This window comes from Urocampus carinirostris, chromosome 2 (genome assembly GCF_059441175.1).
Source record: "Urocampus carinirostris isolate Australia breed hairy pipefish chromosome 2, RoL_Ucar_1.0, whole genome shotgun sequence".
Lineage (NCBI taxonomy): Eukaryota > Metazoa > Chordata > Actinopteri > Syngnathiformes > Syngnathidae > Urocampus > Urocampus carinirostris.
In genome coordinates this window covers 47,110,061-47,134,115 of record NC_142350.1, presented here as the reverse complement: position 1 = coordinate 47,134,115, position 24,055 = coordinate 47,110,061, and the positions used below count along the sequence as shown (strand labels likewise).

The 24,055-nt window shown below is 39.4% G+C and overlaps 1 protein-coding gene across 1 annotated transcript in view; it reads left to right on the top strand.

Moving 5' to 3' along the window:
• Positions 1-24,055, top strand: part of atp1a3b (ATPase Na+/K+ transporting subunit alpha 3b) — a 36,242-nt gene that overhangs the window by 11,445 nt on the left and 742 nt on the right. Inside the window, exons 2-21 of the mRNA XM_088326786.1 lie at positions 7,025-7,150; positions 8,213-8,272; positions 11,178-11,381; positions 11,440-11,553; positions 11,626-11,760; positions 11,834-11,951; positions 13,131-13,399; positions 13,471-13,669; positions 14,869-15,113; positions 15,198-15,390; positions 16,201-16,376; positions 16,447-16,583; positions 16,652-16,802; positions 17,639-17,807; positions 17,881-18,035; positions 21,028-21,151; positions 21,421-21,566; positions 22,645-22,775; positions 22,842-22,943; positions 23,046-23,137. Of these exons, the coding sequence (XP_088182912.1) occupies positions 7,025-7,150; positions 8,213-8,272; positions 11,178-11,381; positions 11,440-11,553; positions 11,626-11,760; positions 11,834-11,951; positions 13,131-13,399; positions 13,471-13,669; positions 14,869-15,113; positions 15,198-15,390; positions 16,201-16,376; positions 16,447-16,583; positions 16,652-16,802; positions 17,639-17,807; positions 17,881-18,035; positions 21,028-21,151; positions 21,421-21,566; positions 22,645-22,775; positions 22,842-22,943; positions 23,046-23,137 (3,046 nt within the window). The remainder of the gene's footprint in view (positions 1-7,024; positions 7,151-8,212; positions 8,273-11,177; positions 11,382-11,439; positions 11,554-11,625; positions 11,761-11,833; positions 11,952-13,130; positions 13,400-13,470; positions 13,670-14,868; positions 15,114-15,197; positions 15,391-16,200; positions 16,377-16,446; positions 16,584-16,651; positions 16,803-17,638; positions 17,808-17,880; positions 18,036-21,027; positions 21,152-21,420; positions 21,567-22,644; positions 22,776-22,841; positions 22,944-23,045; positions 23,138-24,055) is intronic.

Genomic DNA, 24,055 nt, shown 5'->3' with positions numbered 1-24,055 from the left:
CAGCATCCGTCGCCATGGTGGCACTCAACAAATGTCAAATCTGTGAATCCCCCAGGACTCCTTTCTTGACCTTCTGGCATTTGGAGACCATTTTTCGAGTAAACAGGTCAAATTGTTGAGGGTAATTAGCTGAAGGGAGACAGTGGCCGATGATGTCACAGTGTTGAGCTGTTTCCTCTGCAGGGGTGTCTGTAATTCCAGACACAGGGCTCTGTTGTCTTTCTGGAAGTAGAAAGGGGCTTATTACGTTACACAGGGACGTGCATGGCAGTGAGATTCACACTTTCTCAGAACTACAGTTTTTTTAAAAATTTTATTTGTGAAAGCAACCATTTTTTTAAATTATGTGAGATGGCACATAATAGTCTTCAAATCACCCCCCCCCCCAGCCCTACACTGCCACTCCTATTTGTTCCTTCCCCGTAAATACCCCCTGCCTATCGTAACATTTTTATCCCGGAGTGCAACATATAATCTCTTTGTAAACAATAGTTATTTTGTTTTTATCAATGGCAATAAAAACCTGCACATAGATTTTTCTGGCTTTGTATTTTTTGATATTTATGCGTTTATGCATTTTAATACAACATTCATGTTAGTGCGATCAAAAAGAAGCTTCTTTTTTTTACAAAATAAAAATGTTTTCCTACAGATTTAAAATGAAATCAAATAAACAAAGAAGAAATATAAAATATATTTTTATATCTACACTAACTTCTATCAAAAAAAAATCATTTCCCCATGTGCAGAAGGTTTTGCTCATTTCATTTATATTTTGGTTTATTTTAAGATACTTTGTTGTTGTTTTTTTCCTATTCAGATAAGAACATTTATACTTAAAAATAAGCGAAATTGCTTTATCTAGCAATGGGCATTTTTTTTCATTTTAAGTATGTTTTCTCTGTTTTCAAGATACTCAATGTTTTTTTCTATAAAAATATGTGTCATAAAAAATAAGCAAAGGTGTCTAATCTAGCATTGGGGAAATTATTTTATTTTTGCTGATTTGGGTATATTCTTTCTAATGTTTGTAAAGAAATTTTTCTTAAAATCAGCACAGTTTGCATAAAAAAAAGTTTAGCACACATTAATGAGGCTTTTTCTAGTTTTGTTTGAGAAGTAAGATCAAATATCTTAATATTCAAAGAAATGATCAAACATATCTGCCAATGGAGTAAGATTTTATTTTTTGGGCAATATACTAAGTTTAACACTTTGACTTGCATGCTTTTTTAACAGTCATCATGACAAATGTCTGCAGGTGCAGGTCACACAAGTTCAATTACGTTAATAATGTAAAAATATTTAGTTTAATTACTTCCCTTTTTGTGTTTCTGTAATTGCCATCTCAAGCACTAAATTGATCAAAACACCTTTGTAATTGAGTACCAAAATAGAAGCTAGGTATTTGTATTGAAAAACAAAATCAATCTTACATAAACCATCCCCTGCACCGTCCCCCTTTTCTAGCTTACTGCGTTCTACTCTTTTGTCTCTAACTTTAATGGTAAAAAACCCTGGTCTCAAACATTGGTGTCACACCCCTGTTGTTTCTGAAACGCTCTGAAACTACCCGATAGTAGCTTGGTCTTTATCTCTTTCGCCCAAATGCAGGAAGGGCTTAACTGTGTCTGTGTGTAAAGCTGTGTCTTAAAGTATTCTGTGTGTCCTTTTAATAATTGACGTGAACTCCTCACAATTTTGCTAAAATTATGAGCCATTCATTAATAATATTATTACTATTATTAATATTATTATTATTGTTGTTGTTGCTACGATTGATTTTTTTTTTTCTGTCCCTATGGCAAAGAGGCCACAGGTACATCCATCTATATATATAAATCTCACAGTTGTCTCCATCTTTATATATTGTTTTGGCAAGCCACGTACAAGCACACTTTGTGAATACACAGGATGCAGCAATGGAGCTCACTTCATTGAATTTTTCAAATTAGATTAATGAAATCATCCTTTTTGTTGTCAAAAGTTTAATGACTTTGCTCTTGCTTCGCTCTTGTAATTGGAATACAGTACCTGCAAACGCCATGTATACGGGGTTATTTGTTTGTCTTTAGGTATGTAAACGATGAATTTGGATCGCTCTAGAAATCCAATCATCCGTTTCCAAACAAATTATTGGCTGCATGTAAACATCGCTGATGTTTTTAGGCAACAAAACTGAACCAAATCGTTAAATGCAAATTTCGCTTAGCAGTTCTTTAAATCTCTGATCAGAACAAAATGGTTGGAGTGAGTACGAGTGTAGCAACGATTAAGACCACCTACGTCGTAAAACGTGTTTTTACCCGTCGTGCCTTCTTTCTTCATGTTTTGCCGAATCTTGTGTTATAGCATGATATATGTGCTTGTATTTGTTTTGAGTAGGTTTTGGTTGGGGATTCGGAGTTACTTTACTTCTTAATTTTACCATAACAATGTCTGTGTTGTATTGCAATATCATGACTTGTTATATTAGAAGATTGCAGTGCACCTCGCCTGCGCACACACGTGCATTCAGTGTTTCTCAACGAAGAGGGTGTGTTTCACCGGCAACAAATCTGGTATGCTTTCACCCCACAGCCATCAATTCTTGTGCACCTGATCACAGGAATCCGCAACCAGTCACGCACTTAACACTTAAATCAACATCTCACACATCGGAGGTGACTCATCGGAAAACAACTGGCTCACATGCTCGCAATCATGAGACCGCATACGGTTTTATCTGATGGTCATACAAACTCTCACCTTTAGTGAGCTTGTGCAATTATTTGGAGCGGGGTCAGTGCAGGTCAGAGGCTGACACAGAGCTAGTGGACAAAGATAGTGGTCAATATCTAATTAGAAAAGCATTGGAGGCGGGCTCGCTGACAAACTAAACACCCTACCCCCATGCCACCTGCTTTGTTTCACTATCTGGCACAGCTTTTTACCCTTTCATTTTTGTCTCTAGTTGCATGCATGCCTTCTTGTCTGTCACCGGACTTCTTTACAATCTCACCACTTGTATTGTGGCTGCTTCATCTATGCCAATGAAGAATTGTTGACATTGTGGAGCACCAAACTTTTTATTCCTGTTTAATGGATTTTATAGTGTTGTGACATTTTACCATTATGACACGTTTATTTACTACCGGGAGTATCTGACATTCAAATATACAGTGATAAATCGGTTCGAGGTTCACGGATCCCTTAACTGCTTGGTCTTCTGGGCACCACTGAGGAGGCAACTCTGAACAGTTTTCTCCACTGCTGATGGTTGCTGGCCGGTTTTTGGGTCATGGCAAAGTTAGCACCAGTCCATTCCTTGATGATATCGGCCCAGTTCTTTTACAGTCTTCCTCTCTTGCCCCCTCGATCTGTGCCCTGGAGAATAAGCTTGGCCAGTCCTGATGATCTTGTGACGTGACTATACCACTGCAGTTTATGTTTAAGCACAGTTGACAACAGTTTCTGGTAGGGTCCACTGTACTGCGCACCATTTCGTTTGTCGCATGTGCTGTGTATCTGATTCTCAGAAGTAGCATGACATCTACATGGCAATAGCAGACACTCGTAAATCACTCTCATATCTGGCAATCATTTCCTTCTTTAACTTCAACTAAATTAATATAGTTTCTCCACAATTGTAGAACTCACAATCTCTCCTAAAGTTATGGTACCCGGCCGGGCAAGAATTCATCTGTGTTCGAGGTTTGATTTTTTTTTTTTGTCCAATTACCGCAGCAAAATTTACCCTAAATTTTGGTCAAACACTGATTTGTTTGAATATAAAGTTGTTCGATTACCAAGGTATCACTGTATATACAGCTTCTCTGGATGTTTATTCATAGACATCCAGACTTTTAGAGTTGGTTTTGTATCTTTTCCCAGCTTATTACACATCAACAATTCTTGATTGTCTTTTGAGGTACTTTCAGACTTGCTTCTAATAAAGTTAATTCATACGAGGTCAGTGTTTTATAGTGGGCAGGGCAGCCACTCTTAAGCGATTGGGCACACACCCAAATCAAATCATTGAGTGAAAATTGGTTTCAATTTCTCCTTGAGTCTCCTCAGGCAGAGGGTTCAGTTACTTATTTCTGGCCCTTTGTCAGTCTTTGCATGTAATCCCTCATTAGGATATGTAAACCTATACATTATTGCGTGGTTTTAGTAAAGCAGACAATTTTTCTCATCTGTTTGATTTTGAAAAAGATCAGATCACATTTGTTGGGGTTTTTAATGCAGAAATGTGACAAAACCCTTACATTTTATTCCCTAAAAGCCATCCTTTTTGAAAAAGCTGACCATGAACCTTATAATATGGATCAATATTAAGTCACAACAGGTCTCTCAACTACGGTAAGACGCCACGGACTTTATTTCCAATGGAAAAGGAGTGTGCTGGGTGATATATATATATATATATATATATATATATAAATAAAATGTGTGTGTATGTGTGTATGTATGTAAATTGGCCAAAAAAGCTGTGAATCGCAAGATATGTTGGTCTATGGTCTAGAGAAAATAATTTTATGGGGCTAAACAGACAGCTAGCAACAAGCAATGTCTATCGATTCGGAGATGCTTTTTGGCGGATTTATTTTATTTGTCGTCAATTTTGCGTATTTTAGAGTACTTAAATTACACCGTTGGATTCACTACACTCACGGATGGTTGCGTATGTGATGGTTGCTAGACAACGTCTTCAGTGAGCTATCCCGGCTTTATATTTTTGGAGTATCTTGTTTCAGACTGATTTTGATATTTCTTTGATGACTGTATTTGGAAATGGTCATCATATCTTGAATCCCAAGAGTTTAAGCTCTCCAATCATCTGTGGCATGACATATTTCAGTGCCTGGTGACATCGTACAGAAACTGTTGGAACGTTAAGGGATTGATGAAGTTTGACTGACACATCTGACTGTTTGGTTGACGTTCCTACTCTACTGCTGCACAGTCCGGTGCGCTTTATGTATGAAAAATATATGAAAAAAGACTATTTTTTGGGGGGTGCGTCTTAATCTGGTGCGCCTTATAGTGTGGAAAATATGGTACATTTCTTTACAACATACTATAAACAGTTTCTGTATTCAAATGATTGTCTGTCTGTCTCTCCATCTCTGTCTCTCTCTCTCAAATGACACATTTTTTTTATTTTTAGCTTTATTTTTAACGATTATCATTAACTTTTGATTTCAAAATAATGGTCGCTGTGTATAAGAAGTTTACTTTTTTCTTTCATCAGGTTACATTGTTGCCTCAAAAGGCCTGTCTGCTCTTGTTTTCACAGTAATCTAGATTTAGGTTTACAGTTTTATATGCATTTTGTTCACTTGTGTTTGTTGAGCAAGAGTAACCGCCAATTTTCTAAATTCAATTGTTGACTAAACCAGAAAGTCCGGTCTTTATAAGCTGGAATCTACCCAAGTGACTTTACTTTGTGGGGCAAGGTGAAGAAAAAATGTATTTGTCATGAGTCAACTGCAGGTGTGTGTGCTTTGGCGCAGTTTTGTTCGGGAGACAACGACGTTAATTTAGTGTATCATGGTGGGATCATTGATAGAAAGAAAAATGCACAGCTGCTTATTTTTGGTTAGCTCATTTGCAGTGTAGCTTATAGCAGGTTTGAGGCGTGCCTTTTTTGGCACAGCTTCTAAGTCATTAGACCTTTTAATCTGTGCAAGTCCAAATTGGTCCAGTTATACAATGCAAGAGTAATCTGTATTTGTTCGTAATATTCCCTCTTCAACGTACAAAGCTTCCGTCCTAAATAATGATGTAGCTAATGAAAATAAAATGCAAAATGTTCAGGTAAATTGGGGGGAAAAAAATCAGGGCCCTGCCTCACAATGTATTCACTCTATAAGTCTTTTTTTGTATAGCCCTTAATCACAAGGTTTCTCAAAGGGCTGCACAGACTACAGACTGTAATTTTATGCAATTGTAAAAGCTGTATTAAAATCAGACCACACAAAAAGCGTGTGTAGATGCAACCAGGATCCATTGTATACTCGATTATCAAGTGCAAGTGTGCACTATCATAGATTGACTTCTGGAAACAAAGTCAAACATTTACTACTCGTTCACAATGTCTAAAAATTGGCTAAGGTAAAATACACGAATGCAAAGTTTTTAGAACTGTGAACTGGTCGTCTCCAAACGGCCACTTTGGGAACACCTAGACTTATCGTTAGAGAAATGTGTAAAATACATTGTTTTATTGTGATCAAATTTTACAAGGTACTAGGTAAGTCTTAAAGATATTGTAACTCATTTGATTTAGAAAAATAAATGTAACTTTATGGAAAACACACTATTGTCTGGGTGACCCCAAACTGTGAAACGGTCGTGTATATACTTTTTACATGACGAACATCTAAAAATTTGAGCGTAATGGTGCAACAAACATTGCTACCCTATACCTGGCTGTCTCATGGGTGGGGGCATTAGGATTGTGTTTACAAACCTTTATTGTATATTGTGGCGGGATTGACGTGTGATTATGAATATTGTATGAATAGAATTCATTTAATCCACTCAGAAAATTACACCCGTGCAGCGGGCACAGCGAACTGAAGGATAATCAACATTTTCAGGCCCTAAATAATCTGGCTAAATGCTCAAATGTGCTTCTTTTTTTTTTTTTTTTTTTTTTTTTCGAAAATGACTCCTCAAGTCTGCTTCTCAAGGGTGTCTTTTATGATAGGGATGGACATTCCACTAAGATGAATTTCAAATATTTTCAGCAAAATAATTCTGCTGATGTGAGCTGTCAACTCCTTCTTTTTGAAACAACAAATTGGTTGAGACGCAAATAAACCTCCGCTGATTGCAACCAAATGAGCCTCCTTCATTGTGCTTGATCAATCGGCAATCAATCACAATAATGCTTTTGATGCCCATCCCTATTATGTCATCATTGCTCTCTTTATAGTTTTCTGTGAGTGAACCCGTCAGACACCAGGGCCCCAAGCTAATATTTTTGAGACTTTTAGTTGTAAAGCATGCATCAAACACGTGTGTATGTCTGTAGTATGGCACGTCAGACAGTTACCGCGTTGCCACCACACAGGACAAAGATGACCGATCCCCCAAGAAGAAGAAAGGGGGAGCGACGGGAACTAAGGACATGGACGACCTGAAGAAGGAAGTGCCCATTGTAAGTAAAAAAAATGAATAAATACATTATTTATTTTTTATTCATTTATTATTTATTATCCCTATCGTGGATAGTGTTACAGACTTCTTTTCATTGTGTCAAAGCAATTATTCGTGAATGTTGTTCCATTAAACATCATAATGGAATCTCGGCAGAAATGTGAGGTGTACTTACTTTTATGACATAATGTATACAGCTTTTAGCTAAGCGGCTAGCGGCTTTATAAGTCTTCGATACCGTTCGTAGTCATGGTAAATGTGAACTCTACCAAATAAGACAGACGAACTGGCTGTGCTGGTGAAAAAAAGTGCACAGGGAGTGCAGTTTGCTGTGTTTTATCGAAAAGTGGCTCACGTCTAGCATCCCGGATGCTAACGTGGCGCTACCCGGGGCTATCCGGCTTTAGCGCTGTTAGCCAGAGACACGAAAGCCTGCGGGAAGCGGAGAGGAGGTGGACTCGCTAACACGAGGTGGTGTATCCCTGGGCATAAAGATTTCCATCTGCTGCAGGGACGTCAAACTTTTGGACTAGTGTTTGGCGTCATCCACTCCGCTGTGGCTCAACTACTCCAAAGAACCCCGAGGGCATCCTGTTAATCGTTTAATAAACAACAAAGGAGACTGCTGGAAGTGTGAATTTCCCTGCGGGGATTAATAAAGTATCTTTCTATCTCTATCTATCTCTATCTATCTATCTATCTGTCTATCTAATTGCACTTAAATAGTCTTTGGGCATCGAAGGAAGAAAAGTATTTTAATGATACACACTGTGTTAGAAAAGTACATTTCTTTGCTAGCAAGACCTGCTATCAGGAAGTCACCAATTTGATGCTGCGTCGCAAACTCACCTGGTTGCCACGATACACTTTGCCAGGTGAAATGCATGAAGCGCAGTTCTGCTTTGATCAAGTTCAAGAGCTCCCTAAGTACCTGAAGGAACAATTCTCATTTAATTTGAACATTTTTATCATTTAACTACATGCATAGCAATTACTTATTAAATATTTGCATACATCATCAGTTTAATTATTGTTGTCATTGATTTTTTTATTTCATTTTTAGACGGAACACAAGATGTCTGTAGAAGAGGTGAGCAGGAAATTCCAGACGGACATTGTCCAGGTGGGTGAAATCGGTTTAGTCCTCTTGATGGCGCCAAATTACTTTGTTCAAGCAATGACCAAATAGCGCCCTATTAAAACATGTTCACAACTAGATAATAGTTTACACACAAGTAGATATTTATATATATATATATATATATATATATAAAATGTGTGTGTGTGTGCGGCACAGTTCTGAGGTCATGAGATCGAACCTTCCTGTGTAGAGTTTGCATGTTCTCCCCGTTAATGCGCGTTTCCTCCGGGAACTCTGGTTTTCTCCCACATTCCAAAAACATGCATGTCAGGTTAATTGGCCAGTCCAAATTGTCCTTAAGTGTAAATGAGCGAGTGAGTTGTCTGTCTCTGTGCCCTACGACTGGCTGGCAACCACACACCATAAAATTCGGACTATAAGGCGCACCTGATTATAAGCCGCACCCACTACATTTTTAAAGGAAAACCCATTTTTTAAGCCGCAGGTGCCCACAATTAAACAATATATTTACAAAGAAAGACTGTACACAGAAAGAGTTTTAATAATATACTGTACCTTAACCTGATATATACAACCCCTAGCAAAAAGTATGAAATCATCAGTCTTGGATAAGTACTCAATCCGACATTTTATTCTGTAGAACAAACTCTGATAAAAAGCATGAAAAAAATAATAGTTTGTCAAAAGTTCAACTCCTTGGCATTCAGAAACACTAAAAGAAATGAATAAAAAAACTTTGTGGTGGTCAGTAAATGCTACTTTTATAGACCAAGCACAGGTAAAAAAAATGGAATCACTCCTTTCTGAGGAACAAAATATGGAATCATGAAAAACAGACAAAGACATAACAATCAAAACATATCACTAGTATTTATTTGCACCACCTTTGGCTTTTATGACAGCTTGCAGTCTCCGTGGCATGGACTTGATGAGTGACAAACAGTATTCCTTATGAATCTTGTGCCAACTCTCTTTGATTGCAGTTGCTAGATCATCTTTGCAAGTCGGAGCCTTGCTGTGGACATTTTCTTACAATTTCCACCACAGGTTTTCATCTGGGTTGAGATCTGGGCTATTTGGAGGCCATGACATTGACTGGATGCGTCTTTCTCCTAGGGATGCTTTCACAGTTTTTGCTCTGTACCATGATGCATTGTCATCTTAGAAAATGAGTTCATCATCCCCAAAAAATTATCAATTGAAGGAATAAGAAAGCTGTCCAAGATGTCAATGTCATCTAGTGCATTTATTGCAGATTTGACCACAGCCATCTCCCCAGTGCCTTTGCCTGACATGCAGCCCCATATAATTAAGGACTTTAGGGACAATTTGGATGTTTTCTTTAGGCAGTCCTCTTTGTAAATCTCACCGGATCGGCACCAAACAAAAGTTCCAGCATCCTCCCCTTGTTCAATGCAGATGTGTGACTTATCACTGAAGATAACTTTCATCCAGTCATCCACAATCCATGATTGCCTCTCCTTAGCCCATTGCAGTCTTGTTCTTTTATGTTTAAGCATGGATGATGGTTTCCTTTTAGCTTTCCTTTATGAAAATCCTATTTCCTTTAGATGATTTTCCACAGTTCTGTCACATACATTGACTGAATTCTTTGTTTTCAAGACATATGACCTTTAGTTGTTTGTCTTGACGCATACATGTCTTCCTTGTCCTACCAGTACGCTTCACTTTAAAAACCTTCCCATGCTGTTTGTACTTGGTCCTAATCTTCGATGCAACTGACTGTGAACAGCCCACATCTTTGGCAACCATACCAGTAGAGTTACCTTCTTCAAGAAGTTTGAGGATCCTGTCTTTGGTCTCAAGAGAGATCTCTGTTGTTGGAGCCATGATTCTTGCCAATCCACTTAGTCCAGGAGCCCTCCAAGGTGATATAACTGCACTGTTTCTAACTGTTGACTAACGAGCAGAGATAATCCAAGTCAGGTGCCCAATTAAGAAAAAGAAATTGACTCGGCGTGTCTTTATTTTCTACTTAAAAGGCACTGATTCCATATTTTTTTCTCCTCAGAATGGAGTCATTCTATATTTATTTTCCTTGCACTTGCTCTAAAAAAGTAGCATTTTAATGGTTATCTATGACTCCTCCCTATATTATGATTATAAGGTCCATTTAAAGTACTTATCTCATACTAAACTTGGCAGACAAGTAAAAAGTCACAGTTCTAGTAGATACCTTATGTCAAACTCCAGTAATTGAGCATATCTACCCTTCATTTTGTCAATGTGTCTTTTTAAAAACATGTGAATTAATGAAAAACAAAGTATCAAGTTCTACTGAATTCTGATAGCCACCCAGATCAATTAAGATGGGTGTGTCAAAGATAATAAACATCTAAAACCAGCAAATCAGGGCCCTCGACCTACAGATTTAGATAGATAGATAGATAGATAGATAGATACTTTATTCATCCCCGAAGGGAAATTCACTTTTCCAGCAGCATCCCTAAGCTGAGAACAATCGAAAAAAACTGAGAACAATTGAAAATAACACGGGAGCTGCTGGAGTGGCTGCCATTCGTGACGGCGCCGGAGAAACGATTCAATTTGAATCATGTACAAAGAAACAAACAATTGAATCATGTACAAGAAACGATTCAATCTGAATCATGTACAAACAAACAAACAATTGAATCATGTACAACAAACAAACAAAATATTTATGTTTCAATAAGTGGAGTGTTAATAAAATGGGGGGAAAATAATTTCTGATACTGATATAACCAGGTAAAACTAATTTATCAAGGACATCTGATATGACATTACTAGTATTTGTCATTTGCTGGTGTGTGAATCCCTTTGAGACTTTTTTTTTCTGATGAGTAATTATTCAGACCTGAAGGGCATGAGTATTTGTAGCGTCATTAATGGTAAAAACAAGTATATTTTCTGTGAATCAATCCAGGGACTGACCAATGCAAGGGCAGCAGAGTTTCTGGCCAGGGATGGCCCTAATGCACTCACTCCGCCTCCCACCACCCCAGAGTGGGTCAAGTTCTGTCGCCAGCTGTTTGGCGGCTTTTCTATCTTACTGTGGATTGGCGCCATCCTCTGTTTCCTGGCTTACGCCATTCAGGCCGCCACAGAAGACGACCCCGCCGGAGACAACGTGAGTCTAACATCCGTCCTGTGGCTTGATCGTTTGCTCAAAAAATGCGCGTTTGTAGTTGTACCTAGGTATCGTGCTCACAGCGGTCGTCGTCATCACCGGCTGCTTCTCATATTTCCAAGAGGCCAAGAGCTCCAAAATTATGGAGTCTTTCAAGAACATGGTGCCTCAGGTATCATGTCGCAAAGGTTTCTAATTTATGGTTATTCATATTAAGCGCTCACCACGTCTATTTCAATGACAGCAAGCGTTGGTTATCCGAGAGGGCGAGAAGGTTCAGATCAACGCTGAAGAAGTAGTGGCCGGAGATCTGATCGAAGTGAAGGGAGGTGACAGGATTCCCGCTGACATAAGAGTTGTTTCAGCCCATGGCTGCAAGGTGAGCAGCTTTTGGACCATGACCTTTTCCATTAACAAGACCATACGAACTCACAATTTTCACAAATGAATAGGTTGATAACTCCTCCCTGACTGGGGAATCTGAGCCTCAAAGCAGGTCACCTGACTGTACCCATGACAACCCCTTGGAAACCCGAAATGTGGCGTTCTTCTCTACCAATTGTGTGGAAGGTAAATTCATTTTGACATGCTCGGTTGCTGAGAAACTTACTATGGTAAGGATCCATTTATTCAGCTCAACTGTCATAATTATAGCATACGTGTGTATTTATTAGGGATGCAGCTATTGGTCAACCTTGTCGACAAAATTGATTATATAAATTAATTCCATTGTTAACTATTGTAGACAAACGTTTTTTCATTTTTTATATTTTTTCAAAAGCGAGGCAATGCTACACTAATACAATCTCCGCTGAGAGTCACTCATGCGCAATACATTCTATGTTTTGAGCGGTAACATAAACATACAGAAATAGCAACGTCAACATTAGGTTGGTTACCAAAACTTCTTAACTTTGTGAGCATTTTAGCCTGGATCTGGCGAATACAAAAGTACTTCCAAAGTTTGATAAGTAGACTGTGCGTATCATGGCAGTAGATGAGTGATGCAGGGACATTTAAAAAGCACATCGGATAGTTGACCAAGACAGTCTGACTCGCCTATAAAAGAAAGCTTGACCATTATGCCAGACTGTGCTTTACAAACATATGTGAATTTAAATACATGCTAACTGTCATTCAGTTGTTAAAGGTTAAAAACGACAAACGTCAGTTGTTTGATTTCAAACTTTTGAGAATCATTAAGTACTTTTGTTATAGAGTATGCAGTTTACAACTCAATCTACTCTACAGAATGCACATGTTTGTTTTGTTTACTGTTTTACTGCTGCGAATGAACCTGTTTTTAGTTTACAGGGATAAAAAGGTTTACTTGATTTGTCCCTCAAAAATGGACTGAGGTTTTTTTTTTTTTAAATTCATCTCTCTACTGACCAAGCTCTGCGCCCAATTGGTTTTAGCCTTTTTTGCACTTGTTTTACAAATCCGCAATGTATTATTTTATAGTATCCATTTTCTCTTGTGTCATCAATTTATACTATCTATCTACCTTGGTCATATCCCTCAAGAGGGGTGAAGTCATCAATGTAAACATCGTTAAATCAACTGCATGCTAAAATTAAGAAAAAAATGTATAACCTTCAGATTATTCGACTAATTTCTTCAATCGTCTGTGACTAGACGGCTTTCAAAATAGTGGTTAGTTGCAGCTTTTGTATTGATAATACCATTTTTCTCCCGAGTTTATTTTACAACTGACAGAAACATTCTCTGTTCCTCTGCACAAACCAGGCACAGCCCGTGGCATTGTCATCTGTACCGGCGACCGCACAGTCATGGGTCGCATCGCCACCCTAACGTCCGGCCTCGAGACGGGCAAGACCCCCATCGCCAAGGAAATCGAGCATTTCATCCACATCATCACTGGCGTAGCTGTCTTCCTTGGCGTTACATTCTTCATCCTGGCTATCATCTTGGGCTACTCCTGGCTGGAAGCTGTCATTTTCCTAATCGGCATCATCGTTGCAAATGTGCCCGAAGGCCTGCTGGCCACTGTCACTGTGAGTGAGACTCATTTTGCATTTGTTTAGTTTTATACGGAAAAGAAATCCTGAAAACATTCCGCGTCCAGGTGTGTCTGACGCTGACTGCCAAGCGTATGGCAAAGAAGAACTGTCTGGTGAAGAATTTGGAAGCCGTGGAGACGCTGGGCTCAACTTCCACCATCTGCTCCGACAAAACTGGTACCCTGACCCAGAATAGGATGACCGTGGCCCACATGTGGTTCGACAACCAGATCCATGAGGCGGACACCACCGAGGACCAGTCTGGTGAGCGAAGGAATAGTCCAGGACAAATGGGAAAATTATTTTACTAAATGTGTAGGTGATGTTTAGAGCAGTTCAGTAGACTCCCAGGGTACAACATTAATCTGTTTATAAGGCAAAGTGAAATAGCCATTAGGCAGGGGATAGAAACCTATAGTTAGCTAGTGCCTCCTGAACCACCAGCACCCCAGATAAAAACATTAAAATACAGTACCTCTACTTATGAATTTAATTTGTTCTGCGAGTAGCTTCGTAACTTGAAAACTTTGTTAGTAGAGACGCATTTTTAATGTAAAGGTACTAATCCGTATCCAGCTCCTCAAGAGTACAGTATAGTATTGTTTTAATTGATATGAAAAGAGTATGAGAACGTGAAACAAATACATGTGAGAATTAGATTACCGCACAGTAAACATAAAATGAGAGGCACATAATGTGATGGGATGTGACTTGAGCTGTACAGTGGAGTAGCGGGTAGGTGCGGTGGAGGGGACGCGACAGCGGACTAAAAATGAAACAGATTTTAAAACGCCCACATGCGAGGATTATCATGCCCTTAAACCATTTCTTTGCTTGAAAAACTTTCTTTTTTTAAATAATAGCGCCGATCACTGATTGATTACCGCCATGCCACATGGCGAGAGTCGCCATTCCGTGCCTTCTTTAGATTTTTTGATAATCACAAGCTTCATTTCCATGGTTATCATCTTCATACTTTCCTCTTTAGAATCACAGCAACCCTTGAGACTCATAATAAATAAATACAGTACAAAAATATAGTCTTGTATTGCAGACTACAACGTCTTTATGAATGACACAAGATTCAGAACTGAAAGAAAGAAAAGGCATTTTTGGAAGGAATTTAGCCAATAGCATATCAGCACTGTCATGATGCAGAGACGCAAAGCAATAGCAGACCAGCATCTTATATATAGAGATGTAACTTGCCATACACATGAGCACAGCAAGGTTTAAAATACATTTTTGGGCATGTCAAATAATTTGTTGCTGATGCCATATAGTAGGGGGAAAGCCATACTGTAAATATCCATTATCCCAGGGGTTTACTGTATTTATAGCAATTTAGTTTTTTTTACTGCTATTAACATACGGTTGACTTGAATCGGTTACTTTTTTTGTTTGAATTTTATAATTGTAATCTTCTACTATGAGGCTAAATTTTACTTTTGTTTTTTCTCCAGGTGCCTCATTTGACAAGAGCTCAGTGACGTGGCAGTCTCTGGCCCGCGTCGCCGCCTTGTGCAACCGCGCTCAGTTCAAGGCAGGACAGGACTCCGTGGCCATCCTGAAACGCGACGTAGCAGGCGACGCGTCTGAGTCAGCCCTCCTCAAGTGCATCGAGCTGTCTTGTGGCTCAGTCCGGACGATGCGAGACAAGAACAAGAAGGTGGCCGAGATCCCCTTCAACTCCACCAACAAATACCAAGTAAGTGGGGACAATATACAATATATTTCACATTCATAAAAGAAACATCCCGTTTCAACATTGGCTTGCGTTTACCCTCCTTAGCTCTCCGTGCACGAGACTGAGGACCCCAATGACAACCGCTACTTGCTGGTGATGAAGGGAGCCCCTGAAAGGATTTTGGATCGCTGCGCCACTATTTTATTGCAAGGCAAAGAGCAGCCCATGGATGAGGAAATGAAAGAGGCCTTTCAAAATGCTTACATGGAGCTGGGAGGACTGGGAGAGAGAGTGCTTGGTAAAAAAAAGTCTTTCAATCGAGTACTGAGCACTATTATGTTTGAATTTTACTCTCTTCACTAGGGGTCATGAACAAAGTTCCTTTGTGAACCAGATTGCCCCCTACAAAAATCTGAGTACCATATTTTCACGACTATAAGGTGCACATAAGTCTGAGATATTCTTCAAATTGAGGGCTGCAAATTGTGGGGATTTTCTAGAAAATTTAATTTCTAACTGGATAGACAAATCTTACATGATCAGTGTCTTTAAATGCATGATTTCTTTTTCTTTTTTTTATTTAGCCAATAATATATACTGTCTATGTAAATCACTATGTACCCTTATGCAGGGCAAATGTTTTAGTAGTTGACAGAACCTTTTTTAACCTTGCTCTTAATAGTAACTTAGTAATAATACAATAACATTACCAACATAGTAATAACATAAGTTGTTATGTTAGGAATGCACAATAAATTGGTAGCCCGTGGCGTTAATCCGTTAAAAAAAAATAGCTCTCTACTTCAAAAAGGTTGTTGAGCCCTGACCACTCACAAATTTTAACATCAATCCTAGCTGATTTTAACTTGGAACCAAGCCTGGACATTCAACATGATAGCAGCAAAGCACTACTTTTCTATCTAGACTGGCGTGATTAAACAAAAACCTGAAAAGCCAAGCAAGTTAATTTGTAAATTGTGTGTGTCAATTCTTCTTTTGTCAATCGATGGTCCCAAACAGCTATTTTAATATATTTTGTATCAAATTTCCTTATGATAATCTCTTCATAAAAATTGGAATAACTGATGCATTTTTGTTCCCCATCCAGGCTTTTGCCACCTAATGCTTCCAGAAGACCAGTACCCAAAAGGTTTTGCCTTTGACACAGACGACGTCAACTTCCAGACTGACAATCTTTGCTTTGTGGGCCTCATGTCCATGATCGACCCTCCCCGTGCCGCTGTGCCTGACGCTGTGGGCAAATGTCGATCTGCTGGTATCAAGGTACAGTGGAACTTCGTTCTCAAGAAGCAAATCCCAGATACGTTCCTTGACTGTGCTTTTCCTATTTTAGGTAATTATGGTTACTGGAGATCACCCAATCACAGCCAAAGCCATCGCCAAGGGAGTGGGCATCATCTCCGAGGGCAACGAGACAGTAGAGGACATCGCAGCTCGTCTCAATATTCCCGTTAGCCAAGTCAACCCCAGGTGAACTTCCCAGATACAAACTCCAAGATATTTGAGAAACTCTTAACTCAACACGTTTTTTTGATTAGGGATGCCAAGGCTTGCGTTATCCACGGCACTGACCTGAAGGAGCTATCTCAAGATCAGATGGACGACATCTTGAGGAACCACACCGAGATTGTGTTTGCCAGAACCTCTCCACAGCAGAAACTTATCATTGTGGAAGGCTGCCAGAGACAGGTGCTTAGATGTTTTCTGTGCTATGCTTCTGTTAAATCAGCACAAATGTGAGATACAGATTGCTAAAAAATGAAAATAAATTTCAAAGTGAGTGCAAATGTCAGCCATTATATGTACCCTCAAGGGCTAATCTAGGGCAGGGGTTGGGAATGTGTGGCCTGCGAGCCAGGTGAGCGAGGTCTGACTCTTCATGATTACATCTAGCTCGGAGATAAAATTCACTATTGTAACGGATTATGGCCGGGAGTGCATACCTGTCAACCTGTACGGTTTTGCCGTACAAAGTACGACGTTCAAGGAAATCTGTACGGAAAAACGCAAATTTGTCAATCGCATGCGTCTGCCGCCTGGGGATTTCCCATCATGCATCATATATATATATAAAATGTACGATTATTTTGCATTTCGTACGGGAAAATACGACAGTTTGTACGGGCATGGAGCGTGGAGGTTGACAGGTGTGGGAGTGCAACACTGTAATTCTGCCATTAGCAGCAGCAGCGCTGTAGCCCTTTTTTTACCCTTAAAGGGATTTTAAAAGACACTGTAGGGGTGGCGAACCCGGTCCTCGAGAACATCCTGCATGTCCTGCATGTTATGGGGGTTTCCCTTCTCGAATGCTGGTGAGTTTTCCGCTTGTTGGCAAGCTGTGTGGGAACTTGAAAATGATCCAGGTGATTGGAGCAGAGAAACTCCAAAAAATGCACGACATGCGGGCCCTCGAGGACCGTGTTGGCTACCCCTGATCTAGGGACTTGAACCAGTACTGAAAAACAAACATCAGGTGGCAGTATTTGCCCACTAAACTAGCGCTCAGCCTCCTCCTGCCTCCCCAGGGTGCTATTGTGGCAGTGACGGGCGATGGCGTGAACGACTCCCCCGCCTTAAAGAAGGCAGACATCGGCGTCGCCATGGGAATCTCCGGCTCCGACGTGTCCAAACAAGCTGCCGACATGATCTTATTGGATGACAACTTTGCCTCCATCGTCACCGGGGTCGAAGAAGGTGATAAGTCTACCACCATTTTGAATCATGTATTTCATCGGATACTGAATATCTGACATTGTTCCGTCCTCAGGCCGCTTGATCTTTGATAATCTGAAGAAGTCCATCGCCTACACGCTGACCAGCAACATTCCGGAGATCACGCCTTTCCTCCTGTTCATTATCGTCAACATTCCTCTGCCACTGGGCACCATCACCATTCTCTGTATTGATCTGGGTACTGACATGGTGAGTGTCTCCTCCATATCTGGCATCAACATTTATCAAAATTCTTGGAGCGATATCCTTGAGTTTTTGTTTTTTTTTAACTTTTTATTTCTCACACCAATTTTGACAGAGGTTTGATTCCACCATCTTACATCAACACAAAATATATACACAAGTCACACTCATAAATAACAGAAGGAACAATAAAGAAGAAAAAATACTATTAATAGAAAAGAAGAATAAATGTTCATACAATACATCCATACAAAAAGAAATATATAAAAAGATAATAAATAAAAATATACACCCAAAAAAAAAAAAAACATAATAAATAGGGGGAGGTGTTTAGACATCAAGTAAAATTTGTGTGATAGGCTTCCATCTTTTCTCGAATTGGTCAAGTTTCAGTTAAAGTCTTGCAGTGATTTTCTCCATAATGTACATTTGCTTTAATTTGTCTCTCCATTGTTTTATGTCAGGAGGTTGTGGTTTCAGCCAGGACACTGTGATCATTTTCTTTGCTACCAGAAGCATTACCCTTAGTATATATTTCTGTTGACCAGATAGTAATTCTTCCGGCAAAATTCCTATTATGTAAGCCTTTGGGTCCAACCGCAACTCCCAGCCAGTAATTAATTTTATTTCTCTCTGGATACTTCTCCAAAAATTTAATATTACAGGGCAATTCCAGAAAATATGCGTAAAGTCTCCGACCCCCCCACAGTTACGCCAACATAGATTTGAGGTATTTTTATATTTTGAAGTGATAGAGGGTGTATAGAAGAATCGCATTTGTACTTTCCATTCAAACTCCCTCCATGTCGGGCTGTTGGTTATTTTGTGTCCCTCTTTCAATGTTTTTTCCCATTCGTTGTCTTTTATCGCTACATTAGTTTCTTGTTCCCATTTTTCCTTAACTGCCATGTCCTCATTACTGAGATCCATTCTCAGGGCTTTATATAGTTTTGATATAACCCCCTTTATTGATTGTCCTTTTGTATACGATATTAATAATTCCTCTACCTTAGTTGGCTCCTTACATATTTTCCCCCATTCCTCGTGTTTCTGGAGGTAATGCCTTAGTTGCAAATATTTGTAAAAATCATTTCTGGGTAGGTCAAACTCTTGTTGGAGTTGTTCGAATGATTTCATTGCCTGTGCTTCCAATACTTGGGTAATCAACATCAGTCCTTTTTGGGCCCATTTTTGAAACCCTACCTCCATACCCCCAGGTTTAAAGTCTGGATTTTTCGCTATTTTGGTAGCCCTATTCACAGATCTTGATATTTTTAATTTTTTTTGTATTGTTGACCAAGTTTTAATAGTTCCCTTAATCCATTCATTCTGGAGTTTTAATTTCTTCCACCTCGTGACTGATATGTATGGTAACGATTCCACCAGCATATTTGGACAAGATCGTTGCTCCATGTCCACCCATATCGCATCTTTGTCTGTAGTAATCCACAAGATGAGTGCTTTAATTTGAGCTGCCCAATAGTAATATTTAATATTGGGTAGGTCTAGGCCCCCCTTTTCTTTAGGAGCTAACAGGGTTTTGTATTTTATTCTAGGTTTCTTGTTTTGCCAAAGGAATTTTGCTATTAACTTATTTAACATTTTAAATGTGGATGCCGGGATCAGAATTGGAAGGGATTGAAACAGAAATAATAGTCTTGGTAATATGTTCATTCTGATTGTTTGTATCCTGCCGATAAGACTTAAGGGCAAAATTTCCCATTTTTCCAAATCTTTCCTTATTTCTTTTATCAACATTCCATAATTTGCATCAAACAGCTGTGTGGAATGTGGTGTAATGGTCACCCCCAAATATTTAAACCCTTTATTTGTCCATTTAAAATCAAACCTTTCAATCACATCTGTTGGACATTTTCCTGATATCATCATTGCTATTGATTTGCTCTCATTATTTGAATACCCAGCTATTTCTCCATATATTTTAAGGCTCTCCAACAGTGGTGGTATTGATAACGAAGGTTCCTTCAGCATTACCAACAGGTCATCTGCAAACAATGATATTTTATGTTCTGTTCCTCCTTCATCAAATATCCCCCTTATTTGCTCATTTTGTCTAATTGATTCTGCGAGTGGTTCTATGCTTATTGCAAACAAGAGTGGGCTTAAACAATCCCCTTGCCGGACTCCTCTTTTGATATCAAAGAAATCTGAACAGTGACCATTTACTCTAAGACGAGATTTAGGGTTTTTATAGATTATTTTCACCCATTCAACAAATATTTGAGGGAAGCCAAAAGCTATAAGTGATTGATGTAAGAAGCTCTATTTCACCCCATCGAAAGCTTTTTGTGCATCCAAGCTCAGTAACATCGAGGGTTGGGTCTTAGATTTTGTGCTCGTAATTATGTTTAGTATCCTCCTAATATTGTTTGCACCCAGGGTATTCTTGAGTTTTAAATGAGATACCGTAATTTCCGGACTATAAACTGAACCTGACTATAAACCGAACCGATATTTTTTTGAAGAAACATTTTGTACAAACATAATACGCACCTCAGATATTTACAAAGGAAGACGACACACAGAAAGCGCTTTCAAAGTTTTGATAACTGCTGCAACACAAGTAACATATAGCTAACGGATGGTTAAAAAAACACACTGGTAAAGTCACTGAGATTCAGTATCAGTGACAGATAAAATGTATTTGCATTTTCTATGGTGGGGTCAGCTTATGCTCATTTTATTCATTTACAAAGTGCGGTACCTTACAATAAACTTCAGCTTCTTCTATGGTGTTTATTGCCGGCTGTGACTTCCTCAACACCAACTGTCTCACTCTTAAACCTTTCGTTTACGGTTTCAGCCCAAGCGCAGGGCAGCTGTTAGGAAAATGCAAACATTAGGCGCATCTCTGCATAAGCCGCAAGGTTGAAATTATGTGACAAAAGTTGCAGTGTTAGTGTACTGTTACAAAATGACATCTTTCATTTTTTTTCTAAAAACTATTTTAAACATGCTCTGTCTTGGTTTTTCCCAGGTCCCGGCTATTTCCCTTGCTTATGAAGCGGCAGAGAGCGACATCATGAAGCGCCAGCCCAGAAACCCCTTCAGGGACAAGCTTGTAAACGAGCGCCTCATCAGCATCGCCTACGGACAAATCGGTAGGTTCTGCCCCCTTTTAATGTTGATTTTCGCAGGTGTTAGTGTGAAATGGTAAATGGTCTGCATTTATTTATATAGCGCTTTTCAAGTCAATGAAGACCTCCTAAAGCGCTTTACAATGTGCTTCACACTTAGCCATTCACACACACACTCACACACCAATAGGGGGTCAGCCATGCAAGGCGCCTACCTGCTTATTGGGGGCATTAGGGATTCAGTGTCTTGCCCAAGGACACTTCGACATATAACACCTCCTTTTTTCTCTCAGGTATGATCCAGGCTTTGGGTGGGTTTTTCTCCTATTTTGTCATCTTGGCTGAAAACGGCTTCCTGCCCAGTCGGCTAGTTGGCATCCGGTTGGACTGGGACGACCGCTCTTGCAACGACTTGGAGGACAGCTACGGACAACAATGGGTATGATTTTTATTTTGTAAGAGTTAAACATTACACAACTACAATGTATCCAATTGAGCAAAATATTCTGAAGAGTCTCCTAAAATATCAATATATAACAATGATATTTAACAATGATAGAATTAGGTTTTGTTTTCCTCCTGAGTGGGGTTTTCAGAAAAAGACAGATGTGATCGTATGCATCATGGTGCGGGAAATGGCAGGTCTTTACGCATCTTTGATGTTGCTATACACACTGTATAGTGTTTCATTTTCCCTGGTTGCAAGCCCTTATATGAAATTAGGTTAGAGAGTTCTCTGCAACGATAAATTCTCTTGTCAGCATGGGCAAGCTGCTGTTTGTGAACAGCAAGCAGGACAGTCAAACGCTAAATTTAGCATCCGGTGGAATGTATAGAGCCATCACAATTATAGAGATCCCTCAGTTTTTGTGGTTAATGGGGACCAGAACCACCAGCGAGAAGTGAAAATCCACCTTCATAAAACCCCCCCAAGGGGCAAACTTTCCTTCAGATGAGGTCATGACTTACTGACAGTATAAGACTGTAACAAAATATCAACTACAGATCTACAAACAACACACAGCACATAATTGCAGTTGAATAAATGGTTTTATTGTCATTATACAAAATTAAAAGGATTTTGAAGGCTTTTCCATTCAGTGTAAGAAAGAACCTAATAATATTTCACAGAGCTCCAGCTGGAATAATCATTTCTTTGCACTTTTCTGACTTTCCTCAGTCTGATTTGATTAATTTATTTTCAATGTAACAAGCTGCTAAAAGTTAGCGGCTGCGATGCTTCCCAGTTTGTTTTAGAAGGCAGCGCCCGCCCGCTGTTTGACAGATAGCATACAACAGTCTATCACACTCGCACACGCAAGACAGTCTCACTCTCTATCCGAACACATTACACAATACAATGATATCAATGACATTAAAGACAATTCATTTCAAAATCCACGAAGGAGTGAACCAGCGTTAATCGAAGTACGATGGATCAAGGTGTCTCTATATTTACAGACTTATTCTATACCCGAAGTTGTGAAGTCCGTAGTAACTTTGCTTGTGACCCTCAGACATACGAGCAGAGGAAGATTGTGGAGTTCACGTGCCACACAGCCTTCTTTGTCAGCATTGTGGTGGTGCAGTGGGCTGACGTCATCATCTGCAAGACCAGACGCAACTCTGTTTTCCAGCAGGGCATGAAGTCAGTGCCGCTTTAATCGTGAAGTGTAAATTTAGTGGGAAAGCGTCCTCACTTTTTGCCTTGCAGGAACAAGATCTTGATCTTCGGCCTGTTTGAGGAGACGGCCCTGGCTGCCTTCTTGTCCTACTGCCCTGGCATGGATGTGGCCCTCAGGATGTACCCTCTCAAGTGAGAATTGATTTTTCTTTTCTTTGTGTCCATGTGACTATTTGTTCTCTCTTAGATTACTGTCATCTTGTTCCGTCTCATTAATTGTGCGTTTGTGTACAGGCCTTCCTGGTGGTTCTGCGCCTTCCCTTACAGTTTCCTCATCTTTGTTTATGATGAAATCCGAAAGCTCCTCATCCGCCGGAACCCTGGAGGTCAGTTTCTTTTCACAATACAAGCTTTTATGTATTTGTATTTCAGCTGTATTTTGGTAATGACTTATGACTTTATTGATTTAGTTTCAAATTTTGAATTTTAAATTGTTTAATTATTACGTCCTCTTTTTTCATAAAATGATATTTACACAATGAGATTTTCATTTGTTCTTTTGGTGGGTGGCTGTATCCCTTAACCACGCGGGTGTAGGGGCACCATTTCCTGTGGAGTGTCTTGGGCAAATAACAGCCTGGTGGCGCTAACAAATGTCTCCACCTGGTCTCGGAACTTTTGTTCTTTTACTATTTTTTCTCCCCAATTGTGTTCTTCCTCCTAACTTAATTTTTTAATTATTTTGTTTGTTGAAGTGAATTAAAATTATGATCATTTTTGTTTTATTTTCTTTGAAATATAATGTTGATGTATTTTATTTTTACTTCTAGCGGGTTCTTTCTTTTTACCTAGATGGCTATTTTGTAACTTATTTTTTTCAAGTGTGCACTTATTTTATTTTGCATACATTCTCTTTTGTACTTACACAAGCAGCACCCATGTTTAAACCGCACTCATGTATAAGTCGCATCCATGTATAAGCCGTAGGTGCCCGCAGTAAACTTGTGACACAGTCACATGTGTAATCCGAGCCATGCTGTAAGTTCCAAAATTTCAGATCCTCAGTTGACATCACAAATAGTAAATGATACCCGTAATTAAGGTATGATGCAGACTTCTAAAGTCGGGGTCCCATTGAAAGTAATCCAAGGAAACAAAATGTATATTTCCAAAGTTAAGGGTGGGAAAAATATATATCAACTATTGTCCGCTGCGACAACAGACAGATCTACCGGTAACTCGGCTTTACCACATTTCCCATCAGGCCGCGTTTTCTCCGCCCCTTATTTTTGATTCGTCCGTAG